The sequence below is a fragment of the Atta colombica genome, unplaced genomic scaffold (assembly GCF_001594045.1).
Source record: "Atta colombica isolate Treedump-2 unplaced genomic scaffold, Acol1.0 scaffold58, whole genome shotgun sequence".
Lineage (NCBI taxonomy): Eukaryota > Metazoa > Arthropoda > Insecta > Hymenoptera > Formicidae > Atta > Atta colombica.
Window position 1 is genome coordinate 990835 of NW_017259548.1, and position 24854 is coordinate 1015688.

The window sequence follows — 24854 nt, forward strand, 5'->3', positions numbered from 1 at the left end:
ACACACACACACACACACACACACACACACACACACACACACACACACACACACACACACACACATACACATACACACGTATATATCTGCTTGGATTTAAAATTAGATGTTTTCAATACTATCATACGTAAGTCATAGTGGAATATCTTTTCATTCGAATTGGATTTGATTTGCAATGCAATCGATTTTCCTTACCGTTTTCTCTCGTTTCTCAAATTCCAGCGATGTAGCCGTGCTTGATAAATTGATTTTCATAGATGTATATGGGCTTGTTTAGCCATGACAAACCAGATTTTCGTGTATTTCATATCACCTTTTCCCTGAGGGATTCGATTCAGTTTGTCAAAAATGTTGAAAGGTAAATGAAAGCTTTAAGAAGATTATTGGTCATCGATTTTTTTTTAGTCCGAGAAACGAAATACAGCGATTAAAAAAATTCTGTTTGCCAAATTGAAAGCGCAGATTTATATAAAGATATTAATTCGTAAAAAATATTCGATGACACACACACATAGTTTGTTTGTAAAAAGAGAAAAAAATATATAAATAAGGGAATTAAGATAGTTCCCAAAATAAGAATTTAGATAAAACGGTTTTTACATTTATCGAGCTCATGTATCCAATACCTACCGTTTAATTAACTTTCTTTCATAATCTTTAATTCCAGTTCTTGTGGCGAAAGAAGAAAACGAGATTAGTAAAGACTCGAAATTCCATTACAAATATAAGAAGAGGAAGCAGACGGATAAAAATTGCAAAATGGATGAAAATCAACAGCGGCGAGGACCGGTATTTCGGTCACTCAACAGTCAACATGAATCCTTCATCAGATTTATTAATACAACACCTCATACTATTACTTTATACTGGATGGATTATCAAGGGCAGGCAATTGATTATGGCGATCTATCATCTGGGAACTACAGGGAAATAAACACGTTTTATACGCATCCGTGGATTTTCGTCAATAAAGAAACGGGCGACAGGTATGTGTAATGACAATGACGTTTGCTTGCCGATATTGTATCAGCAATAATCCGTGTGTAATAAACTATTTCTAAATCATGGGTAATCATAGTTTGCACTATTATAGTTTATGATCATAATTTGCAATAGTGATCATAAAAGGATAATCCATAAAGATAGATCATAAAAAGATCATAAGAAGAATTTATTACTTTGAAAATTTTGTGGCAATTTTTATTGCCACAATTTGATTTTTAAAATATTACAAAAAAAATGGATATAATATATTATCCATATTTCTAGATTAGTTGCATTATTTTATCTGCCTAATTGCTTAAATTGTTTTATCTATAAAGTTTAAATTTTTATGGATTATAATCCATTAATCCATTTGTATTTCTAATAGAGATTATCACGAGATTAGTACAATATTTTATATGACATTCGTCCGTTAGTCCACAGAGTACGAAATATTTTCGAAATATTGGCATCAAAATAGACGGATTAATAATGACTAGGGCAAAACGAAACAGGTATTTGGTGAGCCAGCGTGATGTTTTCTTTCCGGCGCCGTGGTTTCTTCAGTACCGTGGTGTTACGCAGGACAAACTGCCGCAAAGAATCGAGAGGACCAACGTGTACATCGTGCTACCGATGTTTACTCTACAACAATTGTCACTGAGAGTCATCAAAAACTGTCTTACATACGATTCGCAGGCTTTTCATCTTGATATTCCACGGAGTCTCCAATTAGAGCTTGTTACAATGCTACCGAAGAAACCTCAATCTTCGTGACATGTTTTCTCATAACGTACTATTGTTTTTACGCACGATTGGGGTATCGCGATTAAGATAATAATTCCAAAACTTGGACATTTTTTTGTAATTTTTGCAAAGACGAAGGAAATATTTTACGAATATTTAAGTATTTCTTTTTTATAAAAAAAATAGAATGAATTTTTTCGTTTCTTTTTTTTTGTAAATATATGTACAATTGTATACCGCATATTATTTAATGCCATTGCATTACAAATGCAATTCTCAAAAATACTTATTATATATTGATTTCTTGGATGCAAAAATGTATATATATATATATATAAAATATAACGCATCGAATCTTGTAGAGCTTTTAGGATCAATTGACAAATGGGGATGCATTGGTATCCAGTATTATCCGGTACTTCCTTATTATCCGATCGAATAGCCGGATTAGTATCCAATAATATATATCTGACCTGAAATTTTATATTAAAAATTTGCGTTATTGTAATACTGAATTCTATTCTTTTCTGTTGAACTTCTTGTGCAATTTTTGCACAGTTTATGCCGGTAATCGAAATAGATAAAAAAAAAAGTGAGATGTTTGCGAAAAGTTTGAATGCCTGGTTCTTCGCGTAAAACGTTTAACTTGAAATTTTGTGTAAAATATATTTTTTAACTTAGAAAAATTCTTTAAAGAATCGAGATATAAAAAAACTGTTTGTTTACAAAGTTGTCATTTTCATTCACCATGCGTATTCATCTCGCAAGCATTTTATATTCACAAAATTCGTATTATTTATAAGAGCGCTCGGTTATATGCCATAAGATATACACCGTTGTGTTTAATACGAATAAATTTCACAATGACTTCCATTGGTATCCTAACTCTGTACAACGATTTCAACGCCACTCAGGAAGTTTCAGGAAAATCGTCGATAATAATCTGAACTCGTTTCCGCAATTTGTTAGCAGAGTTCCAAAGGTATTAACCGGCTCCTCTTCTGCACCTCGTCCTTTTCGCTCCTTTCACATTCCTCTCATTTTCCACATGAGTTCGATAGAAAAGTTTCCTTCGTTAATTAACTGTTAGTCAAGTATGGAGTATGTTCAGAAATAAAATGTATAGTAACGGATCATAATTGAAGTGTAATTTTTGTCAAATACGTCACAAAAATATTGTAATAAAAATATATTACAGTTATATAAATACAAAATATATATATATGTTAAACTTATATCATAAAAACTGTACAGAAAAAAAATATATTTTTAAATAATATCTGACTGTCAAATGATTTACATATTGAAACCTTCAGAAACTTTTATTTCAAGGAATCCATGTGTTTTATAAGAGAAAACTCGCTTTTCGTAGCCGGAATAGTTGCTGAAATGAAATTTCAGTAAAACTTGATAACAAATTTGGCTATTCCACGAAACGCGAGTGCATGAAATACAACAAAACATTTTTTCTGCATCTTTCAGTATATATATTTTTATTATGCGCTCATATGTAATAAGAGATCGCAGGCGATTGAGAGAGGGGTGTGGAGAGGTGGTGCAGAGAGGGCTGTCGGTAAGTCAATTTCCACCGCGGTTATTCGAGTAGTCAGCAATCGATTAAACACGCGCTAAATGGACTCTGGTCACTTCCTCTTAATCCATCCTGACCCTAATGGGTTTTAAACCGTCGCGGAATGTCATCGAACAACCAGTCTGCGGTCAAACTTGCCTATTTGGGATTAATATCCGTACATAACATAAATTCCGTATTTTGATCAGAGAGTATGTGAAGTTGACTCCTAATTAAAATCCTGTTATCGATAATGGAGTTGACAGTTAAAAGGAATGAACGGAATTTTAGGTATTGTTGTTTGATTATAATGTGAATTTTTCGAGAATGTATTTTTACATTCGCTCGCAATATTTATGGGATGCAACAAAGAAAGGAAAAAACGGGGGGGGGGGAATAAAGATTGTGATCTATAATAAAGATTGCGATTTCAAGAATACGAAATTGAGAGAAATAGAGGAAGACAAAGAAGAATTGTGAAATTAAGGCAGGTCGTGGGAGCAATTAAAAATTTCTGTCATCTCGTATGACATGTACAATCAGATCGAGATACTGATTGTAAATCTTGAACAAAGAACTAATTAAATGTGAACTACATATAAAATATCATTAGCGTGCTAACAATTCCCAAGTTGCTCTCTGCTCAACAAAAAATACTAGATTTTAATAAATATAATATTTGGTTTGAATAGTTCTAAATAAATATTTAAATAAAACTAAATGTAAATAGATATTTATTTGATCCAAAAAAACTATTAACTTGATTTAACTATTATTTTTTTATTGAGTAAATATTTATTGTAAACAAATGTTTACTTAGTACCATTCAAAGAAATATGTATTAAGATTTAGTAAATTTTGTTTTTAGTGAACAATATCTTATTCTATTTATAATAATCAAAGAACAATAACAAATAAATGCATGGTTTTAGCGTTTTAGAACTATATTGGAATTTGCGAATTTTTTTCGTAGCCATATATTTTTTTCACGCGCGTGAAAGTTTTTCTTTCTTTTTACTGAAAATTTAACTGGCTGCTATTTATTTTTCGAACGTTTCGGTGCTCGAAACTTTAAATATTTCTACCCGATTGCGGGAATTGGTCGTTTCGAAAGTTACGGTGAGAAGATTTTATATTGGGACGTGCTTACACGTATCTTCCGTAAATTTTGCGATCTTCATTGCGTACGAATTTACAGGTTGACCAGTACGGCTATTCCCGTGGGATTTAATGCGGTCAACTGAGTTGATCGCGATCAATTCCAAGCGGGCCAAATTCAATGGTAAATATAGAAACGTTACCGTCTATTCCCATGGAAAATCTGCTTGATTGTAAATTTAGCGATGGATTCTCTCGACGATGAACAGAACTATCTAAATTTAGAGCATGAAACATATCTTTTGACGCGTGAACTTTGACTTTTCGATTAATATCAACGATAAGAATTCTTAATTATTTCTCTAAATCGGTTCGATCACTTCAAATTTTGATTAATAAATCACGTTTGCAGCATTGGTATTTTAATGAATCAAATTAACCGATTTTCACATCGATTCTTAAAAAAGACCTCGAAATGTGTCGCGCTTGTCGATTGGCGCCGTTCGATTTAAATATTATTATGATCGCTGATCTCTAGTACGTTGAAACTATTTCAAGAAGAACGAAGATCCTGGCAGATCGCAAATGTACTTGGCAGATTCGTAGAGTTCATAGCTGAAGTTTGTTGTTACACGAGCACTTCGACGTCGTCGCTACACCAATGGTATCCGTGTTCCGGAGCTCGGGTTTAATACTGGTTTAATCATGACCAGGTCCGCGAAGTTCGTCGTCTGTGGTTTTTGGCTGGTGCATAATACGCCCCCCCGCGGAAGATCGTACAAACAACAGTGTGCGGCGAAAACCACACGATTCCCTGAGGTGCAACCATTTCGATTACAACCATGAAACTGCATCGCGTAACGGCGCAAACCGTCATGGCGATTGCTGCAATACCGTAGTTACAATGCCAACATGTAAATAGTTATGCTGTGCGGGAGCTCTCAATTTTTGAGGACCAGCTGTGTCCCACACGTATGAATCGACGTCGATTTGTATCGCGAAAAGTTTTCAATTTCATTCGAAAACGTGTGGTACGCGAGTAATAGATTTGTTGCACAAAATAAATATTTTTTTTTTTTTTTTTCAAAATTGACATTGTATTTATTTTTCTAACATACTTGCTTCTCTACAATTTGTCGAAATATTCTCTACTTCTATATAATTTATTTAATTTAAATTATGCAAATATAAAATATGGCTTATCGGAAGAAAACTGTATTTGTATTATTTTAAAAAATATATTCATCATTTAATTTTAATAATTTTAATTTAGGATTGTTATAAAGCGTTGAATAGTAATTTCAGATTATTTTTATCTCATCGAACACGCTACGAAGTATCGCCATGTTATACATATAGGCAAGTACGCGTCATGAAATTCGAGAGCTTACCCATTAGTTGGGGAATCTCCAAGCACAAAGCTGATTCAGACGTATTAATTAACACAGATGCGATTATGCAATTTGCATGCTGTTAGCGTTATTAACGCCATTCGCGAAAATTGCGTAATAGAAAAATATCAAAGAGAGTATCAAATGGATGGATATTTGGTTTGTCGCGAAAATTAACCTCGATAAAATAACTCTCTGTACTGACACATATGCAACATCAGCTAAATTTAATATAAAATTAATAATTATTCGAAATTATTCTCGCTATTTGGAAAGGTAAATAAAATAATTGTGTAAATGCTTTGTCATCAGTACTCGCGGTCAATAGAAAGTCTCAGAAATCTTTTCGCACAAATGAATAACAATACTTGCTGTGACCGCATAAAATTAAATACACTATGCCAACAATCTGTTTTCCTACGTGGAGGATAATTTATTGATTTTTGTTAAAAATATTGCAAAGAGAATTATTAGTACCACGCTGTTATGTCACGTTCCATGTTTTCCTATTTTTGTGCGTTCGCTGTTCAAACATTGCACTGTTACAAATCAAATATTTGCAATTGCATACATCCCCGAGAGGCTTTCGAGCTCTTTTGTTAACGGAAAATCCGGATTATCGATCAACGTCGTTATCATAGAGAAAAAATTTAGAATAAATAGAATAACGGCAGTTCCATCTTCAAACATGCACTCGCCACTCGTGTTTTATCAGACTTTTCTCTCTGAATGTTATTTTTAAATTTTGTTTAACTATCAGTTACCTCTTGACCTTTGCACGATACCGATTTTATAGTATTGCCCTTTGTTATTATTAATTATTTTCACAATGAGACAAGTCAATAAGACATTTTGCGATTCGCTTAACAAAAAGAAAAAAGTCGATTATTCCATCTCATATTAATTTTTTTAACAATAAAATTTTTTAAATATTTTTTTTTATTACTTTTATGGAACTTTTTTCAGCTTTAAGTATTCAAGCTTTAAGTATTGGTAGGCGAAATTATAAGGAACCATAAATTCTCGTAAAATATTCATTAATTTACAAAGTTAAAGAGATGGAAATTAATAGTTATTAAGGCGTCGTAATATGAAACTCCATTTTATTAAATCACCCCGTGATGCTTAAGACAAGCTAGATCGCTATATCGCCGCATCCCTTGCAGATATGAACGAAAGGGAGGAGTAATTTCTTTAAGCAAGATCTCACAGCAAGTTCTGCGAACGGTTCCATTGCTGCTGCAGTTGGAGCAATTAAACCATATATATGGGATAATCTTGCAGCAATTAGTTCATGTACGTCCACTTAGGGGCGCATTACAGCCGGAAATTTCGAAGTATTATTTATAATCCTCTTTGATTGAGAAAAGCTCATTACCTTCATTAAATATTTATTTAATGACATGGAATATGACATTCCATATTATGCAATATTTTAAAAGACCTATATGATCTTTTTGCGTAATATCTCAAGGTTTGGCTTAGAAACTTAATTGAAGAACTTTTCATACCATAAACGCTGACCGACAACCACTTAAACATTTTAAGTATGCTCTTTACGTAACCCTTTATTAGAATTAAATAAAATTTGCGGGACACCACGGAATACCGTCCCGCCGCATTGCGTCGACGCGTATAATGCATCGGCGAGGAAGCTGGGGCATTTCCGGCAAACAGCAAACGGCGAAGCGAGTGTCGAAGTCACGTCGCCGTAATTAGTACGCCAATTAATTAGCAATCGGTGAATCGCGTGGGACGAGCGCGAATCGACTGGCATAGTTGCCAGGAATGCGACAACAGCACTGTGCGACGCCTGCGCCAATATCTAATTAGAAGAACAACCCATCGCTACCGACGTGGCGTTTTCTCGTAATTACTCGTAATTAGTCGCTACTTGTAATTGGTAATTACGAATGTATTCGTAGAAAACACTGGGGTTGGATTTTGTACCGATTAATCGTCGGAATTGGGCGCTAAGAACGGCAGTAATTTCCTGCTTTTAACGGAAATTGCGATTAATATTTCAATAGCCGTTCAGTAGCCGTCATAGATTCCAGATCGAACATAAATAGAGATTTGCGATTAAATAAAAATGCGAAAACAAAAGGGTGACTTGTTAAAATTATAACGTTCATCGATTCGCTTCTTTTAATTAAATCCCTTCATTAATTAACTTGGACAATTTATCTCTTTATATATCGCTTTATATATTGCTGTTTGCTTTTTTTTCGATTCATTAATTAGTCTGTTGTACGGCGTAACGTAAATGAGAAGAGTGGCGTTTTCTTTCTATATCTGAAATCACAGATTTCACAGAACGATCTCTATTGATCATGTTCAAATTTTGCATAATCTGACGTTCTCTTCGCACAGGTTTAGCTATGCTATGATGGCTCAGATTACAGCGCCATTGTGAATAGCATATGTGAAAAGCTTCATATTATTCATCGAATCTCGGAAGATTCGCATTACAATTATTAGTAACTGATATCACGATCTGCATTAGTATTTCGAGAATAATATTACGCATCGTCAATTCTTAATGAAATGACAAATCTAAATTAATAACTTAAACTTTCATTTTTTAATTGTAAACATGGTAAACAACTGCGCGTATTTCGCTAAATTATTCCCTAATAGCATTAAATAGAAATCAATATTCATATGTTAATGTAATGTCTGTTAATTATAAGTGAATATAATTAAAAAATGATATCTATTCACACGTTAAACGACCCCGAAACTTTCTTCGGTTGTTCTTCTTCCTCAATTATTCTCCGTGACATTCTTTTTGCTCTTATCAGGAACTCCTTTCATTACCGGTATACTTATCTACACCTGACTTTTAACCGATAATTAATTAATCGCAGCGTTCCCTTTTCAAGTTCATAAAAATTGATCCTCGTTAACTCGATGCGGTTAAGGGAGAACGGAGGGAGACAGAGCCGCCGTAACAGTTCAGCGTAAAATGGGATATCTGCTCTTTGCCTCTTTGCCTAGAGAAATTCCTTTTCACTGTCTGGCGGATACCACGTCGAAATTCCGCAGATTTCTGGAACGCATTGAAAATTCCCGTTTCTTTTGTTTCTTTCTTCTTTTCTAAAATCGCAATTTTACGTGACATTTTTTTTCTTATTTCGAATCCACTCTTCGGATGACATTCAGATTTTATTGCACTGTAATCTGATCCATTAATATGGCGCAGGAATGTTCCAAATCTCTTTACTTACGTTTTATTGATCTTTTCCCAATAAAACACAATCTTATTACGATTAAAAAATGCAATCGTTAAATTTTATATTTCCAATATCAAATTTTTTAGCGAACAAACAGGAACGAGAAAATGCAATTTCTATTAAAATAGATATTTATGAGTTAGTTTATCATATTCAAATATTCTGTATATCTCGCGGGATAATATATTTTAAATAGGAAAACAGAGAGAATAAACCATTGACAGCGATAATCTCTGCGATAACGTTATTATTTTCGATTTGTAATTCTCAGTAATCTATTGATTATATATTCGATAAACCGATAATTATATATACCCATATGTCACACATTTAAATACAAAATACACGAGAATTCGATGAGACTTCCTTCTAAATACTCTTTTTTTTCCTTTGAAGAAAACATCTTTCAATTCATTCATAGATCGTTCACATCTCGCGCGTTATACATCTGCAGGAAATATATCCATCCGACATTTTGCGCGACTTCGTTGAAAAAAGACGTATGTGAAAATAAGTGTGACGAGCTCTCGAGAAACCATGCAACCCCCGAGAAACAGTGCAACTCCCGAGAAACAAGAAACTTCCTAAAATATTCCTGACTGGAAACGCTATTAGGTGAACCGGCATGTGTGCGCGTACGTGCACTTCGGCTCAGAGAATACTTTATCGCGCATGAATAATGTATTCAGTCGGTGCTGATAGCATAGACCAACATTTAGGCGGCCTCGACCAATATTGATACATGCTTTCGATGTGTGCTCTTCCGCCTCTCTCATCTCTCGTCTCTCTCGTCTTTCGTCTCCTCTCCCCTCCCCTCTCTTTCTCTCTCTCTCTCTCTCTCTCTCTCTCTCTCTCTCTCTCTCTCCTCAAATTTGTATATGTACGTGTGTTATATGTAACATATAGCATACATATGTATCTCGTCTATTCATCCGTTCTTCGCTTGGTACGCAATTCATCAACGATCTCTTTCCATCCTCTTTCTTTTCTCATTTTCTTTGTTTGTACTTGCTAGTACAAACTTTAAATGAGACACACGTATTCGTTTCCAGAGAGACAAGTGATACGCACAGTGGTTGATTACATGGTTACTGCTGTGCCAACCTGTAAGTAACTAGCTTCCAGTAAACAGTTCTCTCATGCAACGACGGAAACCGACCGTGGATGCTGACGACTTGTAAATATTTGTAGCCATATATTTCGTCTAGCTAGAGAGAGTACCGTAACAAATATAATGTAATGGCGGTGCATTGTACCAGTACACTACACTGGTTGCATTACGTGACAGAATGTATTAGTCCGTGAGATTGCAGTATCGATTTGGGGCAATCGAGCACAAGTGCTCGTTTATTAAATGTGATTTACAACCAGAAATGTTAGTGGTGTTTAATTCGCTACTTCAGGTTTCATTTCGCTATTAATTTTTTTCAATTCTTTTCATTATTATTACGCCACGAGAACCTTAAGTTCTTTTTGCGCACGCAAGGACAAGCGTCGTGAAACCGCAACTTTCACAGCCGCGAAGATGAAGGAAAATAGATAATTTTTATTATGAAACTTTTTATTTATAAATTACTTCAGTTTCTTAGATAAAATTATTTATGTTAAATATTTATGTTAAATATTGGGTTATCCGGAAAGTTTGTGCCGATTTTGAAGGAAAATTTAAATGCAGAAGATTTAAATTTTAGTATACATTTATTAAATTTAAATCTTTTGCGGCACGAACTTTTCGGACAACTCAATGTTAATAAAAATCAGTTTGTACGTGAATAATATTCGATTTAAGGATGAAATCTCGCAAATGATTTATACGCTGTGCTATTCTGAGAAAAGAAGTAAATTATACAAATCAATATAAAATTAATTTTCTCTCGAAACACTAATAACTTCCACGTTTTGTCGGCGGATGGAGGTCGCAGCTGAAAAGATCAAATTGCAGAAGGTTGCAATTCCGACTTACATCACAAATGACAACTGATAGAAAATCATAGGATATTCCAAAGACGGTAGAGGCGATTTACGTAACGTTCTTTTGCCTCCACGGCGGCGCTAGCTAAACCTGCGAATAAAAGTTTCGAGCGACGAAGGGTTCCATTATCCTCTCGTTAAACTTATTTCCTCGTCGCCTCCGCCTTTTGAGCGAGGGGAGGATTCTTTCCTAAGAGCGCGCATAATCGCGGCATTGCGTCAGCTGTCTTTTTTTTCTTTTCCTCCTTTTTTTCCTCCTCTTTCTTATTATAATACGCGATGATTTATCTCAGCAAGGCAGGATAATTATGCGCGTCGGAGACTTTTAATTTGCTGCGTACTCCGGCTGCCGCATGAAAATAGAAAGTGCACGCGCGCATAATCGGCACAATAAAATCCAATTGTTGTAATAGGCGCGTTCGTCTCGGACTCATCTGCCGATCTATTCGGAGAGACTTTCTCTTGCGACCCGATGCGACACGACACGATACGGTGCGATACTTTTCTTTGTTTCGCGGCATAGATGAACTTTAACTAGTTACAGGATTCTTTGAAGAAAAGGATTTAGAAAGGAGCGACATTTGCTCACGACGCGCCTGCGACTTTGACACACAAAGGGTGAAATCAGCATGTGCTGAATCAGCGCAGTACATAAAACGATTATTGCTCCAATCATAGAATGGTACTCTGTACATACAACGAATGTGACTAGAAATTAATATTAAAACGTATTGTAGTTTAGTTTCTGTCCACGTTGTGATTGAGTAAAATTAAATGCATTTAATTATCACGCGATAATTATACTACTAATTATATTCTTATTATAATTACAATAATTTATAAATGGATTTTCTACAACATGGAGATGCACTAATTGCGTTCAGCTTTGTCACATTGTTGAAAGAGTTGTATATTCACGTAAACAGAAGAAAGAATTTACGTAAAAAAAGAAATTACAATCATGTGAATTTTTTAATTATAATATAAATAAAATTACATTTAATTAAATCGAATAAAAGTAATTGTTACACAGGGATTATATTTTTAATTAATATAATTATAATAATTAATTATTGTAATTATAATAATCTGTAAAACTGGATTTTCTACAGTGGAAAAAACACGTTAATTGCATTCTCTCAGCCTTAACAATAATTTATTGCAATAATTCCTCTTTCATCTCTCAAAGGATTTTTTAGAGATTCTTTTTAAATTAAACAGACAGTAATTAATAGTTCAACCTTGCTAAATACATATATTCGCGAAAATAAAAATTTAGCAAATGTAGTTACGAGAGCGTGAAGGATAAATGTGTATTAATTATGTAGCTATGTAACCAGAGCAAAATGATTGAATTTTTAATGAGTTTCGATGTTTAAGGGAATTCTAAAATCGTCTATTTTATTCAACTCAATAGAACTTATTAGGACTTAATAGAACTTAACTTAATAGAACGACTCAATAGAACTTATTAGGACTTATGATTTATATTATTGACATGTCACATACTACTTACTACATGTACGTGTTACTTGGGTCAATATCGTACACATATGCATAAATTATCATTTTCAAACGCATTGTCGCATTGAATTAGGTGTCTTTACTCGTAAAAAAAGTATTTAATTTTAAGATATTAAAATGTTTTATTCTTATTCTCTGCTTTTTAAATATTTAAAGGTGTGATAACGATTGACAGCTCTAGACGCCATATTACATTAATAAATTATAGAGGTCTCAATTTCAAAAATTTTTTTGCTTTCGGCATAAATTTTACCTTACAGGTACGTATTATTTTTGGACAAGGATTTTTTAATTTGTAAAAAAAGAAAGAAATTGTGACATAAAAATTATTGCATTTAAAACAAATGATTATACAACCCTCTTAAAACGTTTGATTGAATACAATTACATATTAGTATTGTGTATTCTCGAATAAAATTTTTGTTGCCATTTATACGAGGGTGCGTTATTGACATTTGTTCACGCCTTTTACTTTATTGCTCAACAAATTAATGAAATATAAAGGAGACACCAATCACGCGGAAATTATCGATTATAACATTGTAATTACGATTCAACAATATGACAAAAGCGCAATGCTTCAACAGAGGATATAAATTTCATTTCGATGGTGAAAAAAATATTCCCGTCGAACAGAATTTTATTTGTCGCAAGTTGTTCGCGATAACGTGAATCTAACTGGATGGTGAAAACTGAAATAAAATTTCGTGGGGGTAGTGAATTGGAAATAAAATAATAGTACAGTTTCAACCGCCGGGAAACGTTTATTAGTTGAAACATCGCACTTCTTTCGTGACTGCTCCCGACGTTTATTGCCGACTGTTACTTTTAACCACGGTAAAGTAATCCCCACGGAATATTTGATCCCGACTGCGTGCTGCCGTTTTAACCCTCATTGTGGCAGCACAGTTTGATGAGGGCCGTAAGTTCGCGTCGACGTTTTTACCTCCTCCTCCTCGCTACATTCGCGCACGTGTATCTCACAAAGTACAGTATTCAGCAAAGTACACCATTTGCATACGGAGAGCCGTAACATATCATATTCCGAGAGATAGACCGAAGGATATCAGCGTCCTTGACATTCGTCAGCAACACGCTTTTCTCTGAGAATGAGGTGGATGATGCGCGAAAATAGATGCAACAATGTTGTCAGAGGATACATTTTTATTTAATAAATGCTTTATACATTAATTACATCGTTGCATTGTTAAAAGGATATTTTCAGATTATTAAATAATCTTATTTTCATTAAATGCTTTCACAATTACTAAAAAATCGACTTTTATTCAAAGTGGACTATTTAAATAATCGATAATAATAATTATAATAGAATAACAATAATGATAATAACAATAAAATCGATGAAACTATTAGTAAACTGCAAGAAGTGCTCATTTTAACTCTTATTTGTGTAATAGCTAAAAATCATTACATATAGAATATTTTTATTGTTGGAAGATGTATTAGTTCATACATGGCGAGAGTATGTACATATGTATGTATAATAAATTAATTTGATAGTAATAGATTATAAATACAATTTTTTTTCTATATTCTATCATTCGCTGCCGTCCATTATTCTCACATTTATTTTACTTGCATGACATTCTTTGTCTCGAACATGTATAAATGTGATTAAAAATCGGACGAGCTTTCATAAAATCGGTAACGTGGACTCGGCCATTAAAACGACGTCGGATAAATGTGCGAGACTTAAATAGCATCGATGCGTCGCGACTGCATTCATCGTACGGTCGGCTCTATTATTCGCGCTCGCGTTTGACGTGTCAGTAAATATAAATCACAGGCGGCGTCTAAGGAGCTCCCGGATTATTGTCCGCGTTGCGTCGACTGAAGCCGGTATCCCAGGAACACACCGGGAGTTCTTCTCGATGACAAACGTACATTGTTCGTCCCCGTACCATTGTTGCGACGCAACAATGAGGCAATATATACGAATGCGCCCGGCGCGGTACCTCGGTGGAAACTCCGGCGGCGACTAACGGGTGTTGCTTTTTGTCCCCGAAAATGCAAATTGCAACTCCTATCGCAGCGGTCGTTCCAACACGACTGGAATTAATCAATTCTCCCGTACTTGCACTGCACTTCGTTGCAATCCCCCGCCTCTTATCCGTGTTAACTGCGCAAGTTACGCGATTATCGCTACGTCGTTGCTTCGTGCGACCATCGTATTCGCCGACTGCTGATCTCGCGCGATCAAGCCACCACCGTGCCGGGCCTCGCGCAGACGAATCATTTTGACGAATGCGAGGGGTTGAACGTGTTCAGAATTCGTAGAACGCTTCTTACACCGTGTTACGGAGGTGCTTTCCGCGCGTGCACGAAACCGCATGCTTGAAAACCGCAGCATTATTTTACTAAGAGGCACATTCTTGCGACGTCCGCAAAATCGAGAGCAACCGGCGGGAAAAGGCGACCGTTTATCTTCCTTGCGCTCGGGAGAACGGCGAAGGCAACTTTGTTAGTGAGAATTAGCTGCTCCCTCTTTCAGGAAGAGAAGTTTCTCTCCTGAAAACAACGTCGTGGCGCGACAGTTCTGGAGACGCCGGGAAAAAACTCGGAGCGCTACGCACCAAACTCGTTAGATGTATGTGCGAGATAATCGTAATTTATTTTTCACTGCAAGAAAAGAATATAACGAGAGATCGTGGATCTGAGCAACATTAACTAGCGAATAGTTCGCACACGGCGCGCCGTGGCATACGAATATTCCTAATTTTAATGGAAATTCCGTTACGTGGAACGTATTTATCCATCTCTCCCCTGCGCCTCGCGATTACAAAGGACGAAATTCCGCGAATGAACAAACGGTGCAACCGAAGCGAACTCTTGCCGGATTAAGGGAGTGATTTCCGCGAAATTGCAGCTGCGCCATAGTATAATAATTCAAAACTAATTGCCGTGCTTGTGGTAATTATTTCCTCGTATGCTCCAAGAGTCCCTCTTCGCGATATCGTCGGGCTACACTTTTACAAGATAATGACCGTTGTGAAAATTTTATCACACCGACTAATTCCGCCCGTGCCCGCGATCCACACTTTATTAATTCGCGCAGGTTGCAGCTTTTTCGGTGTAATTCACTTTATTCAGTGACAAAATTGATATTAATATGTAAACGTAAAACGAGAGGAATATATTTTTTTCTTTTCTATTTTTTACGTTCTCATATAAGGTATCTAGTTATAATTAAAACACTAGCCATGCTGACACCTTGTCTTTCGTGTATTTACTCTCATTTTCATGTAACATTCATATAAATTTTGTTCATACGCAATAAATTAAATTAAATTTTATTTCTTTAACATTTTTAAATGTGAAAATAATTTCGTTTGTTAAATTGTATTATATAGTTATAGACATTGATAATAATTATTAGATTTATTATATTGAAATTGCTCATCTACATGTAATCTACTCTTTAATTCATTGTCATTTATTATTTTAAGTTATTTGTATTATCATGGATCTAAAACAGGGTAGGGATGAATTTTTAATAAAGCAACATGATTAAAATTCGGTTAGTCATAACTCTCGAATTTGGAATTCGATGCCAAATCAGATCTTAATTAACAAACTATTATTCGAAATGGAGATGAGTCGATCAGCCATTATCAAATGATCGTAGAGAGGTATTTAGTGCAATGCGCATGATTATTCATAGCTGCGCCGGCGCTGCTGTTAGCTTTGTTCCATTCTGATTTAGAAATGATCGATCGCTCGATTCAACATCGATAAATGACGTACCACGAGAAAGAGTATAATTCCGTGCTATCGCTATTACTGCTGTTAGTAGCGAATTCCATCGAGGTTTTCAATGTTCCAGGCAAAATGATAATGTTCCATAACATACATATGGTGTATAATACAACAACATGAAATTTTTGATAAAAATTATATAATAATCTACGATGAAAGTTTCCAATATCAATAATATAATAAAATTTTGAAATTTATAGAACAATTTTTTATATAAGCGTGTATTTGGTAAAAAATGAACAGATTAAAATAAATTTATATTTAATTTTGTTGTACTAAAATTATATATCCAGAGATTTTTTAATAAAAAATTAATTCGCGCAGAATTCAATTCTAGGACTTTATGTACCTACATCATTTTCGGAATTAGGGATTTTAACGTTTTCGCGAGAGAATCCTCGTGGATTCCTCGGGATGTCACGGATCCACATCCCGCTTTTCCATCTCTGACGTTGAGCCGCGAATGTTCGGGGAAACGACAAGACCGTCTAATGAGGAGACTAGACCGTACACAGAGCGTGGATCCGTGAATGGGAGATAAGCTTAAGTCGACCATCACCGGTTGCTCGTCGTCGTCTATGACATTCGCTATACGTCCGAATTGTATGCCGTACATTGCCATGCAACGTATACATGGAATATAGGTATTCTAGCGGCAGTTGCGCCTAGACATCTCCTCCAGGCACTCGAGGTTTATTGTTAGTTTCTCAGTTGTGGGGAGAACTCGCGCTATCTTCCGTTACCCAGCATCTGCCGGTCGGTCGGTCTTACGGTAATCCGCAATGCAATTTAAGAAAAACAATGTCTCTAGATTTAGTGGCATAATATTAAGATGGATCTCTTTGACTTTTTGTGACTTATTAATTTTGATACCGGCAGTGGTATACCACAAAGTACAAAACTTGTGAAATGAATAGAAAAATATGTATATTTGAAGATACAATTAAAAAATATCAAGAAGGATTTGTATCAAGAATAATGTATCATTTCATGTACCATTTTAAAATTAATGAGCGTTCTCATTTCTCTTCCTATTTAGTTTTTATGAAGGTTTCTTTGTACAAAATATTAGAATCCTGAACTTACATTTAATAGCAGATCTTTTAATTGAATTTATACATATTTTTCTTAAAAGGAAAATAAAAAAATCAACACTTGTTTCTAATTTATAATTTAATTTAAAAAGCCAGTTACTAAAGATTTATGTTCTTTAAACGCGTATCACGTATTGCTGATTATGAAAACAGTGAAGTAACAGTTTGAAAAAAAATTCTTAATTCATGATGCGAGCAAATCGTTTGTCTGCGTGTACACCTGTAATATACCGACCTTTTCTATGATTATGCAACGCGTTGCTGCAAAGCGACATGTGCCTCTTATGGAGACGAACGCCATAATTATGATCGACACGGATTCGCATGTGCAAAAAATTACGCGTCTTTCCGTATTAAAATTCTTAAGTCGAAATTGCACCATGACTAAAAAAATATGTCATTAAATTATCAATCTATGCTTTAATCAATCAATGCTTTAATTTATTTAAAAAAAAATGTTGTAAATAATTACAAAAGAAACTTTAGAATTTTATATGAATGAAATCATCTAGACGTCCTCTGTTTAAATATTTTGCACTATGAAAATATGAACGTGAAAAATCTATGAATGAATGTAATTAATGTATGATTTGAGCAAATCTCTATCAGTATGTTTGATGGTATCGCTGTCTTTGCAAAGACATATTTGCAATTGATTCAATCTCGAGCTTTGGTTGAGATAGATAGTTTCGTAGTATTCATCGTTTTCAGAGAATGAAAGGGTTAGAACTAGAGAACCAACTACCAACTATCGTAACGAACTATCGTAAGTACAACTTTGGTTGGCCGCACGCCACAAGACTGATGGAGAATAGAAAGTATCGCGATAATGTAATCGAAATTTTTAAATCTTTATACAAAATTTATATATTCTAGTCTTATTGGTATTACATTTTTGAATTGGAAATGGCGACATTAAAAAAATTGTTAGATGCAATAGATCCATTTATGATTATTTTTACTGTCTATAACTCATGCACTATTAAAGTTCGATAGTTGAAAAAGTAATACGAATAATTATATAGTAAACGTCGCATAAATGTATTAATTATTATTTATTATCTCTTTAATTATTATTGAAATTTAAATAATGGGCCTCAAATCAGACAGAGACACAATTAACAATTTAATTTTCAATTTTAATACTCGTTAAGTGTAATTATGATTAATATTGAAATAATCTACATAAATGTTTTATCGGTATGCGAAGAAATATTCAGTTATCTCACATTTCATTTTATTTTGTTTAAAATTGATACGATTCAAATGATGAAGTGATATAAATTGATAAAAATATAATGAACAGGCTATGATAAAATTAGGAAATTAAAATTAGCGTGTTACAAAAATAAATACAATTAATAATTATATGAATGTATTATTAAATAAATCAATTAGGCTGATATTTTATATATATTTCTCGTTTTCCTTGTATTTATATTTGCAGTATTTATATTGCAGTATATGTACATTGATAAAATTGTTGAAAGTTGTAATATAAAATATCGTGTTTCATATTAATTTATAGAATATAGGATATTTAATCCTGATAGGAGTTATGTCTCGAATATTGATCTCACACATAAATTTTATTGAATTTTTTGTAAGAAAAAAGAGAAAACGGAAGATATATAACGAAACACATCAAGATATTAAGAATATCGTTCTCTATTATATTTTACAGATATTTACTTTTATTTTGCTTAAATTTTACTTAAATTTAAATTTATATAATATATAAATATATCTTTTCCAATTTTCCAGTCCATAGAGAGAAATGTCATGGATATATTTCAATTAAAAATTTTATATCTTAAAAGTAGCAATATTTTGCTGTGAGATACATTCTCTATCAAATTTTATTGCTACAATTCATGTATTGCAGTAATTAAATAAATCAATCAACACACTTCAAGATTATATATTAATCTATTTTAGCTTGTCTATTTTAAAGCAATGGATCTATGAACTGTTATATTTTATTGAGAAATGTCACATCTAAAAATATTATATTTATAATATAATTGCTTTTAATTTAATATATATGTCTCACATATACTTTCACAGATACATTACCTCTGAAATTAAAGTAAAAAATAATTTATCATACACACTCACCGACATCGATGCGCAACAGCGGAGTGGTATAACTACGTTGATCTGTAACACATAAATGCATCAAAATTATAGCATAATTATACAATAATTGATATTCCAAGAAATAATTGCGTTGCGCATATAATTATCAGCACATTAATTCCGTAAAGCAGACAGTAAAATATGACCGATGTATTTACCTTATGATTGTTCCGCCGTTGCTTAATACCTCCTAGGCCTCCTCCTCTTCCTTTCAAATTCCCTCGTCGCACTTATACAACACTCATTTGAGAAAACGCAATTAATGCGAATCGTGCGATACTTTATATGACACTCCCGAGACTACTGTATTGCGAGTAAGCCATCGATTAAAATTTAACAAACCATGTAGAAGTTATACGCGACAGTTATCGAAGGACATCCTTGTCGTATGTCGTTCTCTTTAATGAGTAGATTGCGCGAGATACCTACGAACCAAGTATTCATCGCCTCGTTACACTTTATTCAAATTACTGAACACAAAGGTCAATCATGTGGATAGTAATTCTATGTCGCAATTCCCTCGTCGCCAACAGACACTCACTCGCGAAAACGCAATTAATTAGAATCGTATGACATTTTGTACGGCACGACATCAATTGTATACGAAATTACTATATTCAGAGTCAACGATTAAAATTTAACAAACCATGTAAAAGTATGCGATATGAAAAAAAGCTAGACATTCTCATTGCGTGGGTTATTTCGATTCTCTCTAGTGAATAAAGTCGCGCGAAGTAAGCACCAAGTATTCGTCGTTACAGGTATGAGTTGCTGAACATAAAAATCAGTCAATTATGTAGATAGTAATTGCGTGTTATTCACGAAGATCGGTCACGTTAAGAGAGATCATAATGCCATGACGCCCAAAATGATAATGTGCTGCGTGCTCGACTTTGTGCGACGACCTTGTATAGCAGCGCGTCTGACGTCATGAAGGTCGAGTCAATATTTCGAAAAACATAACGGTCTCGTAAAGCAGTTACAATATTTTACGCCGATTCCTAGTAATAAACTACGCAGCGAATATATCTTCTAGGATCACGAGAGTAACGAAACCATATATGCGGATGTATATGCGTGCAAATGTGTGTGTGCGAGACTTTAAATCGAGAAGATTAAATAGCCGTGAAAGATATGGTAATTAACTTTCGTAATTTATTACTATCAATTTTTAATCCTATCGGAATATAAAACTATTAAATATTAAAATATTACTAATAAATTAATTTCTATTATTCAATTAAAATGAAGATAAATCTTATTTTTTTAATTTAGATTTTTGCATTTGATTTAATAATTATTTTTTAAATAGTTTAAATAGATAATTAACCCTTAATACACACGTTTGGATCGTTCGTGTCCATTTTCTTTCTTTCTTTCTTTCTTTTTTTTTTTTGAAATACTAAGAGCATCTGATCAAATATCGGTCTTTTTTTTTTTATTGCTAAAAAAAATTTGGCATCTAAAGAACAAGTTTTGTGCATCAGCGGCCTCGATTCGTGCGTATCCTTTAACTGGCATAACTCCAAAATTCACTTCTGAGTCACAAATAACCCAAGGTATATACAGAGTGTACATTTTCTGTAACTAAAAAAATTAATTTTTTTTCTTTAAAACTTCAACTAATTCTTGATTGTATTGCGAGAATATTTCGCGAATTATTAAAAAAAGAATTTAACTCTAAAACAATATATTAGTCTTAATAATTAAACGCGATTTTTGGTACCTTTGTTCTAAATGTTGTTAGTAATATTATATATTATGTTGTCTATAATGTTATAAAGAACATTTTTCTTAATAAATTATAAGTTTTTTTTAATATAATAGCAATAATAAAATTTATTATTTTAAAATGTAAATGCAATATATATCTTTAATTTATAGTCATTCATGTATATTAAAAAAATATTATTTTCAGGTTACTCAATAACTAAACTTTTTGGATAGCCGACATTTGAACTATTTTTTTTCTTGTAGTTTGGAATGTCAATTTTAAGATACTGAACCATACTTTTCCTTTAAACATTTTTGTTTCAGAGTTTTATATTTTATATATTTATTTTTTTAAACAGTGCATTTTTCTGATTTTGTTAACTATATTTAGTTATAATAATTTATCTACAATTTTGTTATGAATATATAACTGCACACTAAAATACATTCTAAAGATGTCAAATATGTAAAAATTGTTTAATAATTTATATATACTTGTAAATTGTATGAAAATTAAGCCAAGATGACCGAACGTGTATATTAAAAGTACCCAAAATTAATGTATGTACTAAGGATTAAGTTTTTATTAATTTAAAAAAAAAAAGGAATTAATTCATGTAACAATTAAGTGTTCATTAACATGCATACACTATAGCTAATTATTATAGTGTAACAATAAAAATATATGCAATAAATATTAAATAATTATTATTAATTATTAATAATAAATTAATCATTAAAAAATTCGGGAAAACAAGAAATTTTTCTTTAGAAAATCTGAAAAAAATCAACATTTTTAAATATTATTAAAAAAATACTAAACTCATTTAATTCGAAAATTCTTTCTATAGTATACTTTATCTCTATGTTCATCTGTTTTCTTTTCTAAAAAGATCAGCTTCTCTTGTGTTTATTGATTGTTTTATTTATTTGTATCGCGTAACAGTTACATCCCCTCGAGCGTAGGGAAGAGATGTATCGTCGTCGTTATTCACGTTTGTCGTTTTAGCAGCTGCACGAGTCGTTTCTCGTGGTTTATCCGCGACTGCTAAGTGTTAAGGTACATCGAAAGCAGAGCTGCCCGCGCAGTTTGCTCACATAATTCCCGAGTTTTCCCCATCTCGTTGGATACACGATTAGGCATGTCCCGCGAGGCGAATACGCAACGTGCAAAAGTCGGAACACTCGTTTTCGACGACGACGACGACGACAACGGTGACGCGATTATCTCATCACGCGGAGAACAGCGTACGTCAGATTATAACATCAGTGCATTCTCTATTATTACTCTCGTCTGTGGTACTGATGCTTCTCGACGTGGATGGAATGAATACAGTTTGTGATGAAAGGACAAGTTCATCGCAGCGAGAGAGAGCTGAAATTTTTAAGAAAAATATAAATCTTAGTACATCTTTTTTAAAAATTCAGATCTAGTGTCATTAATCAAGAAATTAATCCTCTACCGGGTTTTTTTCGGTACGTCTCCTCGGGGCTTAACAAAAGAAACTGTTTTATCTCGTAACAAAAAGTTTCGCTAACAAATATTATTTATTTTAAGAAACAAGAGAGAGGAGAAAGAGAAATATCGCTTTCGCGAGAAATAGTTTAGACTTATTCGAAAAAGTTTCAGTGAAATATCTGATGAAAGTACAGAGGGTCGCAAAAGATTCCATAACGTTTTCAAGCTAAACATTTTTTTTTAATCGTTCGCTACGATGCTACATTTCTCTATCTGTTATTATTTATATTCTTTATTTATTAAAAAAGATAAAGAGTACGACGTTTCAACTGGATGTCTTCGAAAGTATGATTGATAGCGCGCGGTGCGGATTTTACGTCGGTAAAATATTGCATGGCGTGTTCCCATATTTTCTTCCACGAGTATCATTTATTACGAACGAAAACGGCGCGTAACGTTTGATTCTAATGGTTTTATTATCTCCGTCGCTTCTGTTTCGTTTTCGCCTCGTGTACCGCGTACATGCCCGGCCGGGACATCTGTCCATCTGCCACATGGAAAGCGTGCTTTCTACCGTAGCGTGTATGCTACTCCACTTCATCCATATGCAATCTGTAAAGTAGCCGTAACATTACCCGCCACAGGCGAAACGGCGAATTATAGACGTTGATAGTCTGCGCTTACGATATGTCCAATTTAATTCGCCAATCTCTTCGAATGAAAACCCGCTGTTGTGTATTCCTGTTATATTCTATCCTCTCTGATTCATTTTTCTCTTGTATTTCCTTTTTAGTCACTAAATAGTTTCCCTTCCAATTTTATTTTTCTAGAAATTGTTTGTCTATTAGAGTGCCCGGGAATTTTAATGGATTAATTCTTCTGAACTATGTACATTCCACCAACGTTTCTTTTTTTTTTTTTTTTCAATTTAGTTGTTCCTGAAGGAAATTCAGAAAATATCAAAAGTGATTCGACGTTCTCGCAATCGTATTTGTAATTAGTGATATAAATAATTTGATGCAGTTGTTATTTTAGTAAATATTGAATAATCGTTAAAATGAAAACTTTTTTTTTCAATATCTACTTCAGTTTTTTAATTAGATTTTATTTTCATTGCAATTTTATGTCGTAAAATCTTTTGTAATCAAAAAATTTTTCTGTTTAATAAATGTATTTATGTTTGCGAAAGTGGAAAAAAATTCTGCGATAAAAAATTTCAAATTTATTTTCGATAATATCTTCGGCCAAATATTAAATACATATTTGGTTAATAATTGAAAAATTTTTTGTTACGTGTTTTACATTTCTCTCAATAAGCAGTTAATATCACAATTCCATTTTACTAAAAATCTGGGAATTTTTTTAAGTGAAAAGCAATGCACAAATTGGAAATCTGTCTACATTTTTGTATCTCATATATTGAATATTTTATACACAGACGTTAATATAATTGTTTCTAAATATTTATAATATTAAAAAATTTATAATATTAATATTAAAAAATGTTATATGAAACATTTTCGCCGTATTCTCGAGCAACGATCTAATGTTGCTAATCGATAACATTGATTAATCTATGACATAGTATCCATTTTTGCAGACATGCAGATCATTAGTCAATTAATGTCGGTCTTGTCCACAGTAATCGCGTGTTAGCATGACATCCGTCGCAACAGAGACGCGATGGTAAACAGTCGATCGTGGAATGTTCATTTCCGCGAGCGTCGCAGGACAATGAACGCTAAACGGATCCTGCCGCAGGGCAGGCAGGATACGACTGACGTACATATACGTCGAGTGATGTATATACACGTAGTGGCCTGCAAATGGCAACTTCGGGACGGTCGGGACGCGCATAATCAGATGCAGCAACGAGCATTCAATTAGCTCCGGTAAGCAATCCATTTGGAGATGAAAAGGAATGACTGTTCTGGTCAGCCTAGATCGAGAGAGACTGGGAAAGTTTGCCATGTAATTTATATTTTAAATATAAATTACAACAGATGAGATAAATTTTTATCAAAAAATTCTAAAACGCGGTCATTTTGTAATTCTATAAATGTTTAGGCTCTAACGAATTACATCAACGAATTATAAATAAAAAATGTAATACCATACTATTAAATTTATAGTGCCAAATTTAACTGAATT

At 33.5% G+C, this 24854-nt stretch overlaps 1 protein-coding gene across 2 annotated transcripts in view; it reads left to right on the plus strand.

Moving 5' to 3' along the window:
* Window positions 1-1864, plus strand: part of LOC108692083 (von Hippel-Lindau disease tumor suppressor) — a 53164-nt gene extending 51300 nt beyond the window's left edge. Inside the window, exons 2-3 of one of the 2 annotated variants that reach the window (XM_018200197.1) lie at window positions 668-986; window positions 1422-1864. In XM_018200197.1, coding sequence (XP_018055686.1) covers window positions 760-986; window positions 1422-1761 — 567 coding nt within the window. In that variant the 5' untranslated portion in view covers window positions 668-759 and the 3' untranslated portion in view covers window positions 1762-1864. The remainder of the gene's footprint in view (window positions 1-667; window positions 987-1421) is intronic. The other variant, XM_018200198.1, reaches the window with a different exon arrangement.
* The last annotated feature ends 22990 nt before the right edge of the window (window positions 1865-24854 follow it).